General features: G+C 47.2%; 2 protein-coding genes across 2 annotated transcripts in view; one reads left to right on the top strand and one right to left on the bottom strand.

Moving 5' to 3' along the window:
• Cln3 (CLN3 lysosomal/endosomal transmembrane protein, battenin) overlaps positions 1–19930 on the bottom strand; it is an 88936-nt gene that overhangs the window by 65615 nt on the left and 3391 nt on the right. The window lies entirely within an intron of this gene.
• Positions 2211–19125, top strand: LOC129380165 (probable peptidoglycan muropeptide transporter SLC46). The gene is made up of 5 exons (XM_055065414.2): positions 2211–3794; positions 5123–5359; positions 11429–11512; positions 13177–13333; positions 14762–19125. The coding sequence occupies exons 1-5, from the start codon at positions 2786–2788 to the stop codon at positions 14844–14846; spliced, it is 1572 nt and encodes a 523-aa protein (XP_054921389.1). The 5' UTR covers positions 2211–2785; the 3' UTR covers positions 14847–19125.

Genomic DNA, 19930 nt, shown 5'->3' with positions numbered 1-19930 from the left:
CGGGGCCGGTGAGCGGCGCCTCGTCGCTCTGATCATGTCTGTCCTTTTTTTTCTCTCCCTGGTCGAAATGCGGGCCTCTTTCGCCGCTGACGGCGGCACATAAATCGGCTGAAATTTGTTTCTGACACGAAATAACTTCTAGAATAAAGTGACCTCGAAAGAGTGCGAGTTATAAAACGTTGTGAGAAATAGTAAATCGTAGGCGTGATTTCTACTCGGACGCGGTAAGCGCAGACGCGCCAGCGATCGTCTGTATACGAAGCGGCTCGCCTGACTGGCGCGTTTACTCATCGCTACTGACGGCACCGGGAAAACTAACCGTATTTTCACTTAAGAGAAACATCAATATTCAGGCATTGATTGTGGTGACGAATTTAGGCGCTTTATTACGAGCTGCGGGCGCACGCAAGGACCCTCGGCCCCGGATAGACGGCCGGCGAGCTAGGCCTACATCGTCTCCCAGCGATCGCAAGCTCGCCTGGCATGCTCGTTCGCTTCTGTCGGCGCCAATGAAATCAAATGTGCTGCAATTTAAGTGTGACATAACTGTGTACACGTTGTACCGACTAACATAGGCGCTTCGTTATACGAGCTGCAAGCGATCGTGTCACAAGCGCAACCGGTGTCTGATTCGATGGCCCAGCGAGCTATGCCTGCCGGCTCCTGGCCATCGGCGGCTGTTAACGGATTCGATGGGGCTCTTGCATTGCCCAGGGGGCGCTGCGAAAATGGTGCTAAAAAGCGCCATTTGCCCTGAACTAGGTAGTACCAAGAAGAGTTGACTGTTGGGCTAGTTGGTCGCCCATATTTGAAGTAGTAGCTTAGCGCGAATAAAACCACGGACACAAGGAAGACAGACAAGGACAAGCGCTACTCACAACTGTTTAAAGGAAGGAAGGATAGTGCATATATATATATATCCTCTTGTCACGCATGCGCCTACCAAGCAGAACAGTAGCCGGTACATGCACATCAAAGGCGGTTGCGCAAGAAGTTAAATTCGGCATCCAGTAATGTGATAGAAGGCTCACTCGCACATCTATCTCTATTCTTGATAAAGAAGGCTTCAAGAGCGAGCCTGGAAGAGGCGTTGCCGCTCCTGCCAAGAATAGTTGTCGCAACCACAAGCGGTAACATGAGCCACCAAATGTGCGTCCTTATCCTCTTTTTTCTTTAGTTTTTGCGCATGTTCCCTTAAACGGTCGTTAACACAACCCTCAGTTTGACCAATGTAGAGCTGCCCACAAGGGTGCAAGGGAATTGCATAAACAACCCCTCTGGAGCACTCAACAAAGGGCCCGTAAACTCAACCACATCCCGTAAACTTTTGCTGTTGACTGTACATCGAGCATTGCAGTACCCTGTAGATGTTGCTTTTTTATGCAGAGTAAGTAAGCATTACATGCGAGCACAAAGCTATCGGAACAGACGCCGTGCGATAACACACCTGCGTATTCTGCGTGAATTACCGATAAAATATTTTCTCATCCAGCTGTTCAAAGTGAAGTGGACATCGATAAGGGTTTTCCTCGTGTTACCTTGGCTTTCACTAGTACGAATAGGCAGCTCAATGAGCGTCAGGCGCACAATTATTTTGCCCCTTCGCTCTAAACCGTGCCGGCAGGATAAACCCAGCTCCAGTAGCGAGCCGACAGCGCAGGCGGTGAGTACTTTTGCGTCGCACGTCTGCAGGCTGGCTTCAGAAGACCCTCAGGTGCGTTCGCGTCAAGCGAGGCTAATGCACGAGAAGCTAAGGGGGCTGAATTGGGTCACTTCACTAAATATAAATAAATAACAATGTAAGCGCATTTACTCAGAATGTGCTCAGTCACAATGAAATAAGCAACTCCTAACGCAAAAGACGTAACCGTCCTTTGCTGACAACGGCTTATTGGCATATACTTTGCTTACGATAGGCACAACTCCAGCAAATTGAGTACGTGTGCGGTCCTTTCTTGATTAAAGTGGACAAAACACTAAATGAGCATCTCGGAGTTTAATTCGGTGAAAGCGATTATTCGTTACAAGCGGAACCCTGCATTGGAACGTGCTGCGAGTTTGCGAAAGACTTATTAATTCAAACAATCCCATAATGACTTGACATTAGATATTTCGACACATATATATATATATATATATATATATATATATATATATATATATATATATGTGTGTGTGTGTGTGTGCGTGTGTTTTGTATAGTGCTTGAACGCGTAAAACGACGTTTAGTTAGGAAAGTAACTAGAACGCCAGTGCATTGCTCCGCAAAGTTCGAGAATATTTCGAAACCGGTGTCACCCTGAGAATTCGTTCCAAATGGATCCACCTTGCGAAATCCGCGTCTAGAACTTGCAAATTGGAATACGGGCCATAAGGTATCCGTTTAGAAACTTCATTAGTAAATAAATGTTAATTGGTTGATTCTGCTTTCAATTTTTTGTGCAGGTAGTGTCCGCCGCTTTGAGTAGGCCACTTCATGAACTAGAATTGTACCATCTGCCACAGGCAACCTTGATGACTTTTGAAAGTGTTCGCTGAAACACCCTGTATACATTTATATAGGAACAGTCTTTTGTGTAGACGTATGTATACGATCGCATCGTCGATATTCGCGTGATACTTTCTCGAACCACAGTCAGTGATATTAAGCTCGAGCTGCTGTCGAACCCTACCTTTCTTACGTTATTTCGCTCAGCCTGTTGCATATTATAACTCCTTTCCCTTTTCTTCCGCTTCAAGCAGAGCGAAGAACCCTATCGGAAAGGCCCGAACACCGACTCTCGAAATGAGCGCCGAAGTTAATGCGGGAACTCCGGCTCAAACGCCCGACGACTGCAGCCCCGAGATACCCGACCTTTGTCAACCCGCATTTCTCGTGGAATGCAGCACCGGGGACACAACTGGACAGGAGAGTAGCAAGTCCGTCGATGACGTCGACGTCGTCAGCAACAGCGCACCCGGTTGGCGTCGTGCCTTCGGCGCTTTACTGGTCGTCAGGCTCGAGATATACCTGGCGCTCTACGTAGTGGCTCGAAAGATGAGCACCACAGTAGTCCAGGACTTGCTCCTCCGGAAGTCCTGCCTCAACACGCTCTCCCTCAACTCCAGCGTCTGCTCCCATCTGGACGACTTCGAGGACGTCAAGGACAAGGCCGAACAGTACGCCAGCACGACGAGCATGATCCGTTCCGTCGTGCACCTGGCACCCTCGGCTGTCATGGCCATCTTCGTCGGGCCCTGGTGCGACAAGTACGGCTACCGGACACCGCTGGTGACCGCCACGGTGGGTTTCATGGCCACCACGCTGCTGGACATTTTCACCGTGTACCAGATGGCGATGCCGCTCTACGCGAACATCCTGTCCATGGTTCCGGACGGATTGTGCGGAGGTCGCATCAGCATCTTCACGGCCGTCTGCAGCGCGGCAACTTTGTCGACGAGGGAGAACCGCAGGCGCATGAGGTTCTTCGCGCTCAGCATAGTAATGTCGCTGGGCGGTCCCCTGGGCAGCTACGTCGGCGGCCAGGTGTACGGCCACTTCGGCTGGATGCCCGTGCTGTACACGTCTTTCGCGCTTGAGTCGTTCGCGCTCGTATGGACCTTCGTCGCCATCAAGAACCTCGCGAAACCAGAGCACGCGAAGGACGGGCTGTCGCTAAGGTTGAAGAATTTCTTCCAGCTGCAGAACCTGACCGAGAGCTTCAGAAATGCGATGACAGCCAGGCCCAACAGGGGACGGCTGCAGCTGTGGTGTCTCTTCGGGGTCACCTCCTGCGTCTTATTTGACATGTCGTGTGAGTATACGTATGAAGCCTTCGATCAATTGTGAAGTTCGAACGTCGATCGCAGGTGGGTCTGTAAGAGTTGAAGCAATGCGGCGACGAGACGCGCTGCTTTGAGGCACTAGCTGCAGGGGAAGGGAAAAACACCATTATAAACAAGACGTCAAGAACGCGTTGTCTGTATTACAAACCATTTAGAGTACGAAATCATTCTTTCGAAACCTAATTTGAACTTATTTTGGGGAAAATAACACTGCATGGTGGAGAAAACGAGGGTCATACTTTCCGTTTTGAGTTTGGCTCACCACGACGCCAGTGACGTCATGCAGTGCAACATCGCTGATTGGGCTGTACTTACATATGTCAATGCCATTTTGAGCATACTTTCCCAAAGAGTATGGTTTTGAGTATTCTCTTACCTTGGCATGCGATTGAATCTAGTCCTGAAACAAACTGTCAAAATATAGCCTGCACTTCCTAAACTAGTACTTACATACTAGTATTGGGCTGTACTTACATGTGTCAAGGCCATTTCGAGCATACTTTCCTAAAGACTATGGTTTTGAGTATTTTCTTACCTTGGCAGGCGATTGAATCTAGTCCTGAAACACGCTGTCAAAATATAGCCTGCACTTCCTAAACTAGTTAAAGAGGATCAACACTTTGCTATTCGCGTCAACAGCGAAGCAAAACGGTATTGCGGGTTCCCATTCGCTTCACGTCGCGCAGGCTTCATGCGAAACGACCCGACTGCATTTCCTGCACCTTGACCGGGGGGTAGCGTTAGGTTTGTGCAATGATTCCGTACTCAAATATTGGAATGAGTTCTTGAAGTGCAGGGCACATGATACTTTTTTTTTTCTTTTTCACAAAGCTTGCCCCGAGCACATGCCTTTTCAGGGACACATACGCCCTTTATTAAATGTGATTGACCTTTAGACGCAGCAACGCCAGCAGCGAAAAAGCTTGGCGCAGCAAATACTAACAAGCAACACACCGTTTTTAGATCACAGTGACCTTTTCCGGGTTAATCTGGTGTTACCGAATGCACCTGTTCCAGGAACTTGTCTGTATAAACTTGCTCAAAACAAGTACATCTCTCTCTCGCATTCTTTCACCACAGAAGGCTTCCAACGGCAGGTTTGCGCACCGACGAGCGAAACTGTTTCGCGAGCAGATTTCATTTGCCGTAAAACGACGCAACGTTGATAACATTGTAAAAAAAAAAAGAGCCAAAATTCGTAACCTTTAGGGAAACTTCGGGAGCACTCCTTTTAGGGAGCTGCCCCAGGACCGGATGTGCGAAGAGTACTGCGTGCACCGCACGTCCTCTTTCACAGCCTCGGGAATCGCGTACTTCTACGTGCGCAAGATGTACTCCTGGACGGTGGCCTACTACTCGACGGTGCAGTCCGTGTCCACCGTGGTGAGCGTGGTCCTGAACGTGCCCATCGTCTTCCTCTTCGTGAAGGTCCTCAAGATCAGCGACCCCGCCATGGCGCTCGTCGGCTGCTGCTTCGCGGCTGCGCAGATGGCCATACTGGGACTCGCCTACGAAGAATGGCTGTACTACCTGCGTAAGTGTACTAATTCGTTCTACAGTCTACGAAGTTGTGAAAGGAAGGGCTTTCGGCAGCCGAGCGAAAGAGAAAAGACAGTAGTGAATAGATGGCGAGCGGACAAGCCGATGAAGACTCAAAACTAAGAGCGACGCCCTTCTCAACGAAGAACGCGGGAAATTTGACTACGCGCGGTGCCTTGTATACCGTATTTCTGCGACGACTGTCCCCAGAACGCAGATAATTTGAGAATATATAGATTATTTTTGCAGAATAATTCCTCACAGCAGTGACAGACATCAAAATTTGCCCTATAATTTACTAAATACAATATTTCACTAATTATCTTTTAAATATTGTCTTTAAGGTACACGTTTTAGTTCGAGACTTAGCGGTGGAAACTGTGCCTAGCGCCTGTTTCGTGAAATACAAAGCGCGCCGCGAAATGCATTGACGTTCCAGTTAACAGTTATCCGCACTGCATTGTTGTTTTGAAAGAGCGGAAACGTAAAATAGGTGGAACAGCGCAAGACAATTGACTACATATCTCGACTATAAAATTTCTCGACACTGAGGATAGGCACAATGTTTCTTGTAAAACGTTAGGCTTCGAGTACTGGCTGACAAGCATAAAACAGCACTGTTCTCCAGCTCATACGTGACGCACCTTTAACATATGTGCAACACGAATAACCATCCGGAAAACGCCAAGCCAGCTGCGTGTTCTATCCGGCATGAGCAAATGCGCGGAGCAACATGTCACCATAGAAAAAAAAAAAAAAAAAAAAAAAACTGTAGTCACATCAGACGCAAGGCAGCTGTTTTCCAGTCACATATACAGCACCTACAGGCGTGATTCATACAGAGGCTTAGACCGTTTCACCGCATGACAATGCCATGGGGCCGTCGAGCTCTCGGCCGCATGGAGGGGAGGGGGGGGGGGGGGGGGCGTGTGCTTTTGTCTGACGAATTCCCGAAATGCCCGTTACGACGGTCAGCACTTGATTGTCGCAGGAGTCCCGCCTATCGAAAATGCCAGCGGAACCCGTGGAAGCTTTCCTTACGTAAACTTATTTTTGCCGCGGTATACGACGTATATATGTCTGTAATTCGAAAACGCTCGCGCACCGTGCGTTGGTTTAGGCGTTAAATAATAACCACAGGGAGTGACGATTCGTCCAGAGCTCCTCCCAAATGAGGCTTTCTCGTGACCCGCTGGGCAGTTTCCGGACGTTATAGGCCTCGCGACAAGCGAGTACAGCGCCGAGTACGAGGACGCGCAGAAAGAGAGACGCTCGCGGTGCATGACTTCAGCGATGTTTATTGGGGGAACGGTCTTTGCATGACCGGTAAACCTTGTTTGGAAGTCAGAGTCGCGCGTGATGTTTCTTTCTGCGTCCCTGTCTTTGGCGCAGTGCTCGCTTCGCCATGAAAGACCACACAAGCTTCTAGTCCCGGACCAGGACGAATTTTTCCTCAACCGAGAAGCTTCTCTTTCGAGGAACCCGTATGGGTTTCCTTTGTAGCACTTGGCTGCATTTGGGTGGATGTCTCATTCTCCCTTTATAGTAACTTCTCTCCACCTTGCGGGTTTCCGCAGAACTATTACGTCAAACTCTTGCCTTTGCTTCTGAGTTGTTGATAAATTCGACTTCGCCTGCCATCTGCTAGCCGCCTGGTTAGCTCGGATGGTAGAGCGGCTGCTTCAAAAAGGCGGTGGTCCCGGTTCGAGTCCCGGATCAGGACGAATTCTTCTTCAACTGCGAGCCTTTTCTTTGGAAGAAGCCGTATGGGTTTCCTTTGCAGCACTTAGCTACGTATGGGTGGATGTCTCATTCTTCCTTCATTAATTGCTTCTCTCCACCTTGCGGGTTTCCGCAGAATTATTACGTCAAAATATAGCGTGCTTTAGTTCAGCGGTGCAAGAAGAAAATGCTGTTGTCTCATTCAACGCGGCGAGTTCAGTTTATTCGCTTGCAATAAATTTAGAAGCAATTGCAAAAAAGCGCTCGTTCCAGCTTCAGAGCGTACGACCTGCGCACAGCACCGTTAGTTTGCTTTCCGACGCTGTGCACACAGCTAAATTCCATTACAACTGGTTCAGTTCGTTTCCAAGGCATTTACACTATAACACAACTGACTTTGCCAAAAAAAAACCCTCGCCATTGATTCTGTAAGCCTATTGGAAGAAACTCAACTTCGTCCGATTGGTTGTTATTCACTTCTCACGTTTCGCCGGGCTTTGAGAATTTCCACGGGCGGGAGGTGGCTGCTGTGTTCCTAAGCAAGAGATCGACCTACCTCGAACACTGCATGCTGCGAGCACGAATAAGTGCCAGTCATCGGACGCGGAAGGCTTTGTCAAACGTATCAGCTAACTATAAAAAGAAGGTGCACACCGAACCACAAACGGAACAATCATTTGCTTTTTATCCCAAGGCACATCTGACCAGTTAACTTTAGCTTATAGCCGCGTAATATCAGTGCAGAATATCCGTATTTAGCTTCTGAAAGCACGGCAGTCGTTAGTGCCCATATGTTGTGTGATGTTATCTGTGATATACTGCAACACGAGCCGAAGTGCGGAGTTGCCTATGAGTCCGCATTTCTGCCGTCGGCGTCGCCGGGAGCTTCCGTATAAAGTAGAAGGGCGATAAAACCATCGCCGCGTGGCATATGCTGTATAGATGCGCGTGGAAGCTTCCGAAGGTGAGTGGGCCATCGTGGCTCAATCTTGCGCACGCTAGGGAGGAAAGTGGAGAGGAAGCGCGCCGTCTTCCGTCGCGCGCGAGGTTACGGGGGAGGGTAAGGAGGGGAGCGCGTTCTACTCGCCTGTGCAGTCGCGTGCGCCCGCCCAGGCCGTTGTATCTTGAAGGTCATCTGCGACGGGGACAGAGCCTGTTGTGCACTGTGCTTTCGCGGCTTAGTTGGCGCTGATGAGAGACGCAGCACGAAGGTCAATTCGCTCGCTGCTGCTGCCGCGCTTTCTCACTCCAGCGTTTTGACAGTGAGTTTCCGCGGTCATCGAGTGAGATGTGTTCATGTTTGCTTGTGCGGGCGTGACGCTATGCTTGTTAATTCAGTTCGTGCGCTTACGTTTACAACTTTATACGGCCCATAAATCTACTGTTCTTACTTCGTATAGCTGTCCGCTAATTTGCTATCGCTATCGATGCTTCGCCTTTCGGGCGAAACTGCGCCTTCTTACTCCGCCACCCCCCTCCTATATAACTCGGACCCCAAGCCTTTAAAGAAGGCCAAAGGAGACTAAACCGACAGATGTAGATATATATACCGAGGCATCAACGTGAACGCCATCTCGTGTAGCTGAGTTTAACCCAAGTAGACGTAGTTTTGCAGTAATCGAACACGCGCTATTTATCTGCTAATGTAAAGCGTCATGCAGGTACAATCGACATGCAGTCCCTTTTGCTTTATATATTGCTTCGACGGAAACATTCATGTGTAACACGAAAACGTTTAACGTGTTGGACCAAGCGTCACAACATGTGGCTATTGCCAGTGTCCACGTTTACAGCAATACGGTATTTCCGTAAAGAGCGGGCAAGCTGAAACAACTCTATGCGTTTTTTTTTCGTGTAATTAGCACGAGAGTGATGTGGATTCCGCTAAGATGAATGCTAAAAACGCTATCATTATGCACGCGGTCTTCTATTTCTTTTAACAGGGATTTACTACTATGGGAAACACTGATTAATCAGTCTGTATGCGTAATTTGTTCAGTAGGCTATGTAAGAGCGCCGTGTGACAAAACCACCGGAAAATCAGAGCCGAGTGTCTTGTACAACGTCTACGCAGCTGCTTCTACATTCAAGTATGACTACACCCTCCAAACAATACTGTTTGTGCTTTGCACTCTAATGTTTGCACCCTTTGGGGCTTATCTCCGAGAACAATAATCGTCACCTGCTTTGCTTGCACCTCCTTTTTTGTAAACTCTGCGCTGGCTACTTTCCTGTCATGGCTATGTGACCCTGATAATGCGCATGCCGTTCGTGACGTGGAAGTACCGGGCGCGTAACGTTAAATAAAGACAAGCGAGACAGATGACGATTCTTGTGCGACAAGGTAAGCCCCAAAGCGTGTGGCGCGCACTGCTCCCCCCCCCCCCCCCTCCCGCTTGCGGGGTGCCAAAAGCGCAAGTGACCCAATCTGAAGGTTCGTACCGTAAAACGTGTTACTCTACAGAGTGCAATGACGTACAAGACGCTGTTGACACAACTTGACTTGTGTTTATTCAAGGGCGTAACCCTGAAGAAAAAAAAAATCTCCCGTACTACACTCTTCAGGAATCAAAGGCGTACGAAGACCATACTAGAGTTTTAGAATAGGGGCACCAAAGAAATAGCGTCGAAGCCACTGCGCATGCGTGAGACGCAAACTGCGTTTGGGTTTTGCGTTGGGAACGCTATTTCACCGATTTAGCGGGAGCCCAAATAGTGGCCCCAAAAGCATTGCGTCAGCAAAAATGGCGGCACCCATCGAAGCGACGGCTCTAAGCTAGCACCAAACTTGGTTCGATTCGTGGTAACGCGTGAAGTTCGCAAGCTAGGAGTAGTGACTGCGTTTATTGCTTTCTCTCAACTAGCGTGTGTTAGGAAGACTGATTCATTAGACGCCGCTGATTCCGAATTCGATTGTAGATTTTATGGCTCGTAGGCCTAACGCAGCTAAGCTTGGCTGGTGCAGGCACGTAAAGTTGGTTTGCTCAAAACTAAGCGCAACTGCTGCGTACAGAATAACCTCTAAATTGTAATTAAACGCGAATACACGCAAGTCAAAATTACTATTCCTATCATAAAACGGTATATTTTATTAAATTATTTCTAATAGCTTTTCTTTGACGCCGTAGTGGCGCTGTCAGCGCAAGACGCTATCCGCAAACGCAAAGCCCTATTCTAAAACTCTTCACTCCTGCGTGCCCCAACGCTTACACCCGCAAAGCTCTCTGGGGCCCCAAACTATTGGGGCCCCTATTCTAAAACTCTACTGTGCATTTTAAACGTCTTTTAGCGTAGCGCAACTAGTACATGGACAAAAAGGAAGAACTTAGCTACGCCTACACCGAAATACCATCACGATCTAGCCCCCCCCCCCCCCCCCCCCCCCCCGACAAGCCAAATAACACGCATACATAGGAACATTTTATCTTGGCAATGCAGCAACGGTTATTATGGAACTACAGAATTATTTCTGTGAACCTAAAGACGATCATGAACCATACATATTGCTCACAAAGCTTGCGCAACCGTCTGCGGTAGCCCAGTGTATATATGGCGTTGCGCATGCTGAACCAGAGGTCGCGGGTTCGCATCCCGGCCTTGGCGGCCACGTTTCCATGTGGCCAAAATGCGGAAACGCTCGGGTCCCACGGATTGGGTGCACGTGAATCAAACCCGAGGTTGCCAAAATTAATCCGGGGTCGCGCACTACTGCCTTCCTCATAACATAATCAGATCGTAAGTTACAGCACGTGGAACCGACTTTTTTTTTTTACTATACTACGTTACATCAAATCAATTCTACGACAGCCCGCAAGATGGAGGAAAATTTGTCATATTCACGAACCCTCTGCTTCGAGATGTCAATTCGGCCAAGCGCTGCTATTTGCTAGCCTCCTGGCTAGCCGAGATGGTAGAGATGGCCTCGGAAATGCGCTGGTCGATCCCCGCTTCGATTCCAGCACAAGGACGATTTTTTTCTTTCTGAGAAATCCGTAAGGGTTTGCTTTGTAGCTTCGTGCTACATTCGAATGGATGGCAATCTTTAATTTCATTAATCTACTACGTTATGTTCATTATGACCAGGATAGTGCGCACTTAATAAAAAAAAAGCTTTTTTTTTCAGTTTGTTTGCGCCCAAATGATAACGTGAAGTATACGAAATGTATTCGCATCTACGAATGGCGACTATTTAATTCGAGTGAGTGATTCGAATAGGACAATACTCGATTTGTTACTCGCAAGTCTCAAATATTCGCACACCTCCATACGATACAATGTTGAGGCTGCACGCTTGTACAGCCCCTGAAGGTCACCAAATAAAGAAACGCGTTTTTATGCGCAGAATGCCTCGTGGGACTTCCCACTTTCCTCGGCCAGGTGGGCGTGAGGACCCATCTCTCCAAGCTGGTGGCGCCTGACGAAGTCGGTAAGTGACAAGCTCAATTACCTGGCGCGTATACATACTGTCGAAAATTTAAGCGAAATTTAAACTTAAATATATTTCAGAATTTGTTGGGAGGGAAGTGTAAACGCAGTTTCATAGAAAATTTTATTCGTAGATTATGCCAACCTTTCTAGCCTCAAATGATATGAGTTTTGAAATAATACTTTACATATACTAAGCTGATTTACTGTTGCGTTTCAGTGGCCCTTATACCAGACTACTTTGACTCGGCTTATACCAAGCGCCGTCTTCCCGTGAGCTACTTTTTCGGACAGGTATCCGGTATAGCGGCTCAAGATTATGGCGTCTGTATTGTGTACCGAAGTAGCGTATCTGGTTTGCTGCCAGATAGCAAGAGAAAGGCCACTTCGAAACAAGCCCGAGAGGCGGGAAAGCTGGCGCAAATGTAACCCAGGTGTACAACTCTGGACATTGTCAAATTCTGTAATGGCGGCATTTTGAACCAATCAGCCTCGCCCAGCTGGCTTCTCCGATTGGTTCAAAATGCCGCCATCACCAAATTTGACAATATGGCGGAATTTGACAATGTCCAGAACAGCACCACAAGAACAACGAAACATTTCACCCAAGGAATATGAAACGCATTTTAGAGTGCAGCTCATAGGCACCCGTTCCCGCGTTGAGCATCGTCGTCCCTCGGCGTACCTCATAACCGAGCACAACGAATGAAAGAGAGAACACGGAGCCCAGTGGGAGATGAAAGATGGCGATAGCGAAGAGAGTGCGAGGAGGAAAGCGGAGGAGTTCCAGCGGAACAATGCGGCGGAAGGTATAGCGAAAGCGTGAGAAGCGTAGCGCCGCGCAAGACGTGCTCAGAAGCGACGATGGCTACGAAATGGCGCCATAGTAGCGTGCGTCGTCTGTATGGGAACAAAGCGCTGCATGAACGGAGGTCTGTCTGCGACGGTTGCTGTGAATCGCCCCGCGCGTCACCCACACGCCGCCTCTCGCGATCTCCCGATTAGCGAGGCAGTCGCGTCGCACTTCACTCCGTTTGCAAAGTGCCGCACGAGACAAGACTGTCGCGCCAGCCGATATATCGTGAAATGAAATCGCGCATAGAGCTTTGCTCGAATTTCGCATTAGGGAATTAATATCGTAATCGTTGGTGAATTTTTGGGGACATATTGGGCGCGGTGTTCGCTCGTATATTGCTTTCGCGCCGCACGACGCTCACGCTATGATTGGGTCAAATATCGATCTGTAGCGCACTACTACGTGCCACAATGGTCCGGTCACAAAAGACGGTCACAACATGACCAGCACGCTGACGGTGCGCGAGCTCGGCTAAAAAATATAATTTGTGGACACCAGGCACCAGCGTCTTCTTTTTTTCACCCACAAATCGACACCGCTTTACATAGCCATGAGGAACGCAGTCCATTTACAAGTATCATTCAGTGGCACTTCAACAGCTTCCCACGCCTTCAAGAAAATTAACAGAGAAAAAATACAATGAAAGTCGCTTTTCACCGCTCTTGGTGCTATTTTTCGAACTCACAGGTCAGTATTAGTATGAAAGAGGGCCGGATAACTACGGCAAAAAAACTGAAACAGAAAGGCAAGAGGCAAAGCTACTCTGAATTTACGGCAGGCTCCACAAGTGCCCTGTGCTTGTGTTGCAGGGAAGGTGTTTTCGCTAATGACCTCGTTCGAAATCGTGGTGCCAATCATCGGCGAGGTGCTGTTCACCACTATATTCAACCAGTCCATCGGATTTTTCCCGGGAATGCCTTATCTGGTGGCCGCCGGAATCAGCTGCATCGCCGTCGGCCTCACTGCGTAAGCCCCCGACAGGCCGCTCCCACAATTTTTTTCCTTCCTATGTCAGGAACGCAGGTGGTTCTTGATTTCTCTGCACCAGCTGGCACGCAATTAAGATGGTTAAGTTTGGTCGAAAATCCAGAACTCCACACAAAAAAAAAGTAACGAAAACTGTTTTGCAACTTAACCTAGACCGATCAGCCTAAAGGGCTGCTTCTTGTGACATTTTTTAAATTTATTTGTTTACATATGCTGCAGCCCAATATAGGGCTATAGGAAGAGTGGGAGCATTATACATTACTATACATTACACATTAAAAACACAAACATGCACAAAAAATGAATGATCAAAAAGAAACACTTTACATCTTAACGAAATGCTTACCAGTGGTAGCTAGAAAATCCTTTAGTGAGTGAATGAATGTTACCAGGGAGAGAAATCCAAAGCTCAATTGTATGTGGAAAAAAACTGTACTTGAATGTGTTAGTACGAGCATAATAGGTGTTATGCTCAAGGTGTGGGAGCTACGGGTACATGTGACATATGTACCCGTATGTACTTGCGTTAGTAAATGTGACATATTTACAATGAGAAAGACCAGAGGTGCAGTTAATAGCATATAATAGCATGGCTTAGGGTTACATTAGAACAGGGTTTTGTCAAATTCTGTAATGATGGCATTTTGAGCCAATAAGAAAAGCCGTAGCAGCCCTCTGGACCAATCAGAGCTGACAAGATGGTGGAATTTGACTGTACAGAATAGCAACCCAGACAAGCGCAGTTAGTACAAGTGTCGGTAGCAGCAACTTGTGAGACTGGTTTAAACTAGAATGAATTCTAAACAGATGGCATCAGAATAATGTTTCAAAAATGGCTCGAGGCCTATTTAGGGAAGTGGCCATGCAGATCACTGAACGAACTTCTTAGCCCTTTCTGTGAACTGCATCTGTTTAGCTACTAAAGCAGAAACCTTAGCTTATGTGAGATAAGCAGATCTAATAACAAATTGCAAGTAAATTTTAGAGCAATGTATAATGCATTCATTCTGTCTATTTTAAAGGTTATAAATATGCAACCGACAGAATTGCAATACAGTTGAGCGCCTGTATAATGAAGGAATAATTTTGTCCCAGTTCTATTTTGAGTTGTGCGGTGCGCGACATCTACAATGAAGTGACCTGTATAAAGAATGATTTCGGAGGTCCCAAGTACTTCGTTATAAAGGTGCTCAACTGTATTTGCTTTTGTAGAGTTATACAGCAGTAAACGTGATGCACCACATTTAAAAAATTCTTAAATCTGTGAATATCTGGAAAAAAATAGGGATCTATAAAAGTCCGTTTGAACGGCCACTAATATCCACCTTTCCTTTTTGTTCTAAATTAAAATAAATGGAGTACACTGATTAGCAATGCTTGACATACATGCACCTCTCTTACTTTAAGGTACGTCACCAAAGTTCACCGGTACAGCATAAACTACCAGGACATGTCCAAGTCAGAGATATCCCCTGGGCCGATCAACGACTGAAGCATCAGCCAACCTGCGCACTGACAGACAACTCCAGACAGATGCACACAGGCGCTTGGCAGCAACTAGCATTAAGTGTGCAAGTGCTTGCAGTGTTCCTTCGTTGCCTTCTTTTGGCAAACCAAAAGGACTTGAGCGATGGCCTCTACATGAACTACCACATCAGCAGGCGCATTACTGCCACTGACCCTTGAGGCTCGCATATACTGCTGCCCCGTGGAGACAGCTATCTAATTCTTTTACAAGGGCCTTTGCACTTACAAGTCATGACTTCAAGCTTACTGTGAAGGCTGCCCAAGGGCTATGGGTTGGGCTAGTGTCCTTTACCTCCCTCAGTAGGCATTAAAGCTTTTAGAAGCTCCTTTCATTAATTTACAGAAACTTTCTCTCTCTATGTATATATAGAGAGAATTTATTGACAGGAAGATAGAGAGGTCGACCTGAGCTAGTGCGCTCTAGTCTGCTCCTCGGCAATAGGGAAGAGGGAAGGGGAGTGAAAGTACAGGGATGGATGATGACAAGAGAAGTGGCGAGTGCTTATGTATATTAGACAGTGGTCCCACTAGAGTCGCTGATCTAGCTTGGTGTCCTGCAAAAACTTCAACAGCGCTTTAGTCGCCGACATTGAAGTTGCAGTATCAGGCCATGGGCCAAGGCTTGCGTCCTCCGACAGTGGTTGCCTGCCAACGTAGGCTAGGGAACTTTCGAACGTCCTTCGCTCCAGCTTATATGCTGGACAATCGCACAATACGTGTTCCAGCGTTTCAGGCCTCTGGCAGTGTTCACAATCAGGGCTGTTCGACTGGCCGATGAGCTATCACATCCTCGTGAGTAGTGACGGACGAAAGCAATACCCAGCCGAATCCTGTGTAGCAATAACATTTTGCTCTGCGTAATGTTGGGGGGCAAACAGAATTTACCGTCTGGGTTGATCATATTGTTGTGTGTGGAAAGATACAGACAGAAGAGGCTATTTACAGGCTGTTTACACTGGAGCCAGGCAGCCACACCGACACTCGCTCGCGCCAAGCGCACCGACCAACTTCATCGTCGTTCTCGCGGCGACTCGTCTCTTGAGCATCGCTCGATGATATCGTAATAATACCGCCCCGGCGGCAAAAGCACCGTCATGGTGCTGTTAAATATCCAAGGCGCGTGGAGAGTTGTAGGGCTTCAGTCGGGCGACGTGGACAATGTCACTGGTTGTCACAGCGGAGGATGTAGTGGGCGTGGCTAGGACGATTTCATAGGTGACATCGGTCACTCTGCGGAGCACGCGATATGGGCCTGTGTAACAAGAAAGCAGTTTTTCACAAAGGCCAACTTTACACGAAGGTGACCAAAGCAACACAAGTCTGCCGGGCACAAAATGGGCATCACAGTGATGGACGTCGTAGCGTTGCTTCTGCTTGTATTGACACACTTGTAGACAAGCGCGCGCAAGTTGGCGAGCGTGGTCAGCATGGGCGATTGCATCACGGGCATAATCGCTAGTTGAAGTTGTGGCGGACGGAAGCAGTGTCCAGTGGTAGCGTTGGTTCGCGGCCATACAAGAGGTAAAACGGGCAAAAGCCAGCAGTTTCAAGACGGGAAGAGTTGTATGCAAAGGTAATGTAAGGTAGAGCCAGGTCCCAGTCACGGTGGTTGTCGGAAACATATTTGGAAAGCATGTCTGTAAGGGTGCGGTTCAAGCGCTCAGTGAGGCCGTTCGTTTGGGGGTGGTAGGAGGTGGTAAATTTATGCCGTATTGAGCAGGCACGCATGATGTCGTCTATGACTTTGGCCAAAAACGTACGGACACGGCTTGTTAGCAACTGACGCGGAGCACCATGCTTCAAAATGACATCATGTAGGAGGAAGTCCGCAACATCAGTTGCGCAACTGGTCGGAAGAGCACGGGTTACGGCGTAGCGGGTCGCGTAGCCCGCCGCGACTGCAACCCACTTGTTTCCTGTTGTAGATTCCGGAAATGGGCCGAGAAGGTCTAAGCTGAAGCTGTTGCAGAGGTGGGCTTGTCACCAGGAGGCATGGTGACAAGCTCGGTGTGTCGACCACTTCGGAGTTCCGTAGTGAGGACGGAGATCGCTGACCTCCACCAGAATGTTGCGTGTGGAAACACACAGAGAGAAAAGGCTATTTACAGGCTATTTACACTGGAGCCAGGCAGCCAGGCCTACACTTGCTCGCGCCAAGCGCACCGACCAACTTCACTGTTGTTCTCGCGGCGGCTCGTCTCTTGAGCATGGCTCCATGATATTGTAATAATATGTAGGCATCTATGGATGTTGTCATCGTGGCCTCTGCATGCCGTTGTAGGGTCCTGCATGAGTGCCTTGATCATGATCATACAGTTGATGTCAGGTCGTGAGTAGGCAATCCGTACTTAATCAGAGGAAGAGAATACTGATCTTGCCTCTCTGTCAGAGTTCATTGCCAGTCACATCACAATGACTAGGCACCCATGGAAAGTGATGACATGGCCACCTAACTCGGCACTGTGATGAAGTTCAGCAATTTCCAGCACGAGCACATAATATGGTCCTCTCTTTTAGAACCATTTTAGCACCTGCAGCGCTGATTTGGCATCGCAGAACACTGTCCATTTATGAGGTGTCTGCGTTGTCACAAAACGGACAGCTTCCCGTATTGCCCCAAGTTCAGCAGCCGTAGATGTTGATTTGTGTTCTAATTGAAATCGCTGAGTAATTGCAAGTTGTGGGATAACAAATGCTGCCGTTGTGACAGATGGTGTGACCGAGCCATTGGTCCGACCAATGGTGTGACCGAGCACTTGTACAGTCCCACTATATAATGTAAATATATGGGACAGGGTAAGCTGTTTCAAGCCAATGGAAGAAACGTGGGATTTTTTTGTAATTCCTGGTATTTGAAGCCTCGCTAGTGGTCTCAGTAATGTCCATGGAGGTGTCTCGGGGATGTTGGCGGCCTGGAACCTGGCAGGTGTAATGCTTGTATGACACACGTAATGCATAGTCCATATAGACAATGTCTTTGAACTTCCTTTATATTCATAGTACTGTGCAATCTGCTTGTTGCTTTACCTTATTTTGATGTGATAGCGTCGAGATATTGTCTATAGGTACTGTTTATAGGTACTGTATATACAAATGAAGAAATCTAAAGGGGACGAAAACTAGTCAGTAAAAATGCTTATGCAGACAGTATAAGTGTAATGGGCGCCCGCAGTGCATTTACTTAAGGTGCACATGAATCATTTAACTAGATCCTAAGCACACCAGGAACCCACCAGAGAGGCCCAGAATAGGCCCCTTGTTCAGTCAGGACTAACAAAGGTTCCTTGCTCCTCCTCCTCCTGCAGCAAGGTTTGGGCAATACCATCCTTTGCAGACTTTGCACAGATTAAAGAGATAACATTAGCTGCACATGACACTTCTGCATATGCATCATTACTAGTCTCTATCAGCACAAATAACTAGGGAAACATAGAGAACTGTAGCACTGATTATCAACTGAGGTTTATAGTTCGCCCTTCTGAAGGCACCCACATAAATACAAACAAATAATGTTATTTCTGCAGAAGCGAACAGTTAAGTCCAGTTGGCAGCCAGCACGTTGCCCAGCCTATTCTCTCCCCTATCATCTTATCTTCTGCACTGCAAGCACACAGATATGAACTGCTGGCTCACCCATCACTATGTCAATATTATTGTTTTGAAATGCAAACTTGCTGTTATGTTGACAGGGACAAATTGACGATACTATGCAATATTCATACAGGTCGGAGCAGTTGACCCATAACCACCCTTTGACAGATTCCAGTTTGCATTAGCACTTCTGTGCACTTTTTGTGATAGTGTACAGCAACTGCGGCCAGTGAATTTATCAATGAACAATCAAATCCAATGTGCTTGATTCTGATTGTGAACATATACACCACCATGTTTTCAGTAGACAATAATTTTATTGCACTGTTGCAATTAACGCCCATTGATTGCAAGCACCACTACACCAATTTATTAAAATTCAATCAACTGTGAAATCACCTTATTGTCAAAATACTTGCACTACCAGGCTTTCACCAAGCAGTATGTTTGTTTTAACCAAAGCACTTGCTGACTCTACCTTTTTTTTTACACCCCCTGCATTCTGGAATATTTTACCACTTGATATGTACATATCAAAACTGCACTAACTAAAAAAAAAGGGAAATTTCATGCTCAGATTGTACTTACTATTTATTTCACTCTCTTTTTATGTTTTGTGCAAATGGACAATAAATATTTATGAATACTGTTTACATTGCACATTTGTAATTACTACCCTCTCACACATGCTCGCTAAAGTCATACGCGGCAATATTTTTGCACTTTTACATATGTTTGCTCGATTACTGTCAAACCTTCTTCTTTTTGTATTTTTGCTCTCTGTGCCATTTCCGCATACCATGTTTTCATCCATACAATGTGTACATGATGTATCATTGTACTTTTGAATTCCAGGCCTCTTCATGCAGATGAATACTGTGTAAATACCTAAAATGATAATAAAAGTTAATCAGTTTAGGGAGGACCAAACTAGGATGTGGCCCTTCTAGGTGCTCCGTAATGCTCCAGAGCACATAACACCAGTGCCAAGGATAGGCTCCAGAGGTGCAGGAAATAGCTGGAGAGTGGGAATGGCCATAGTCATTGTTGTCGTCTTTATGAGAACACTGTGCTAGAGAAAAAAGAGAAGCTGATCATGAAGAGGATAAAACCACCAGCTGAAATAAAGTCGTAGCTAGAGGCGAGACAGGCTTGCAGGACTGACAGCTAGACAAGGGGCATCAGTGGATTACACCCTAACCCAGAAATCTATTTTTCAAGGAGGCCCATACATGACGTGTAACTGTATTTCACCTTCAAAACAAGCCGCATATGGCTTTGCTATTAAGAGAAGGCTCTACCGCCAGCCCTGTCTATTCAACTAGCATACACATAACACAGAGAGCTGAACTGAATGATTGGTAAACCAATTCGACTGAAGTTAGCTGCACTAAAGAAAGCTCGAAAATAGTTACTGTTGGAACAGATCTTTATGTGTTATGTTACTTAGAAAAACTG

The sequence above is a fragment of the Dermacentor andersoni genome, chromosome 11 (genome assembly GCF_023375885.2).
Source record: "Dermacentor andersoni chromosome 11, qqDerAnde1_hic_scaffold, whole genome shotgun sequence".
Taxonomy (NCBI): domain Eukaryota; kingdom Metazoa; phylum Arthropoda; class Arachnida; order Ixodida; family Ixodidae; genus Dermacentor; species Dermacentor andersoni.
The sequence above is the reverse complement of the archived record's forward strand: the minus strand, read 5'-3'. Positions and strand labels throughout refer to the sequence as shown.

Excerpts from the sequence above, each read along its gene's own strand:
- LOC129380165 (XM_055065414.2), top strand. The coding sequence starts at position 2,786 with ATGAGCGCCGAAGTTAATGCGGGAACTCCGGCTCAAACGCCCGACGAC. Across the intron at positions 11,513-13,176 it reads GGTGGCGCCTGACGAAGTCG|GGAAGGTGTTTTCGCTAATG; the intron begins GTAAGTGACAAG and ends CTTGTGTTGCAG. Across the intron at positions 13,334-14,761 it reads ATCGCCGTCGGCCTCACTGC|GTACGTCACCAAAGTTCACC; the intron begins GTAAGCCCCCGA and ends TCTTACTTTAAG.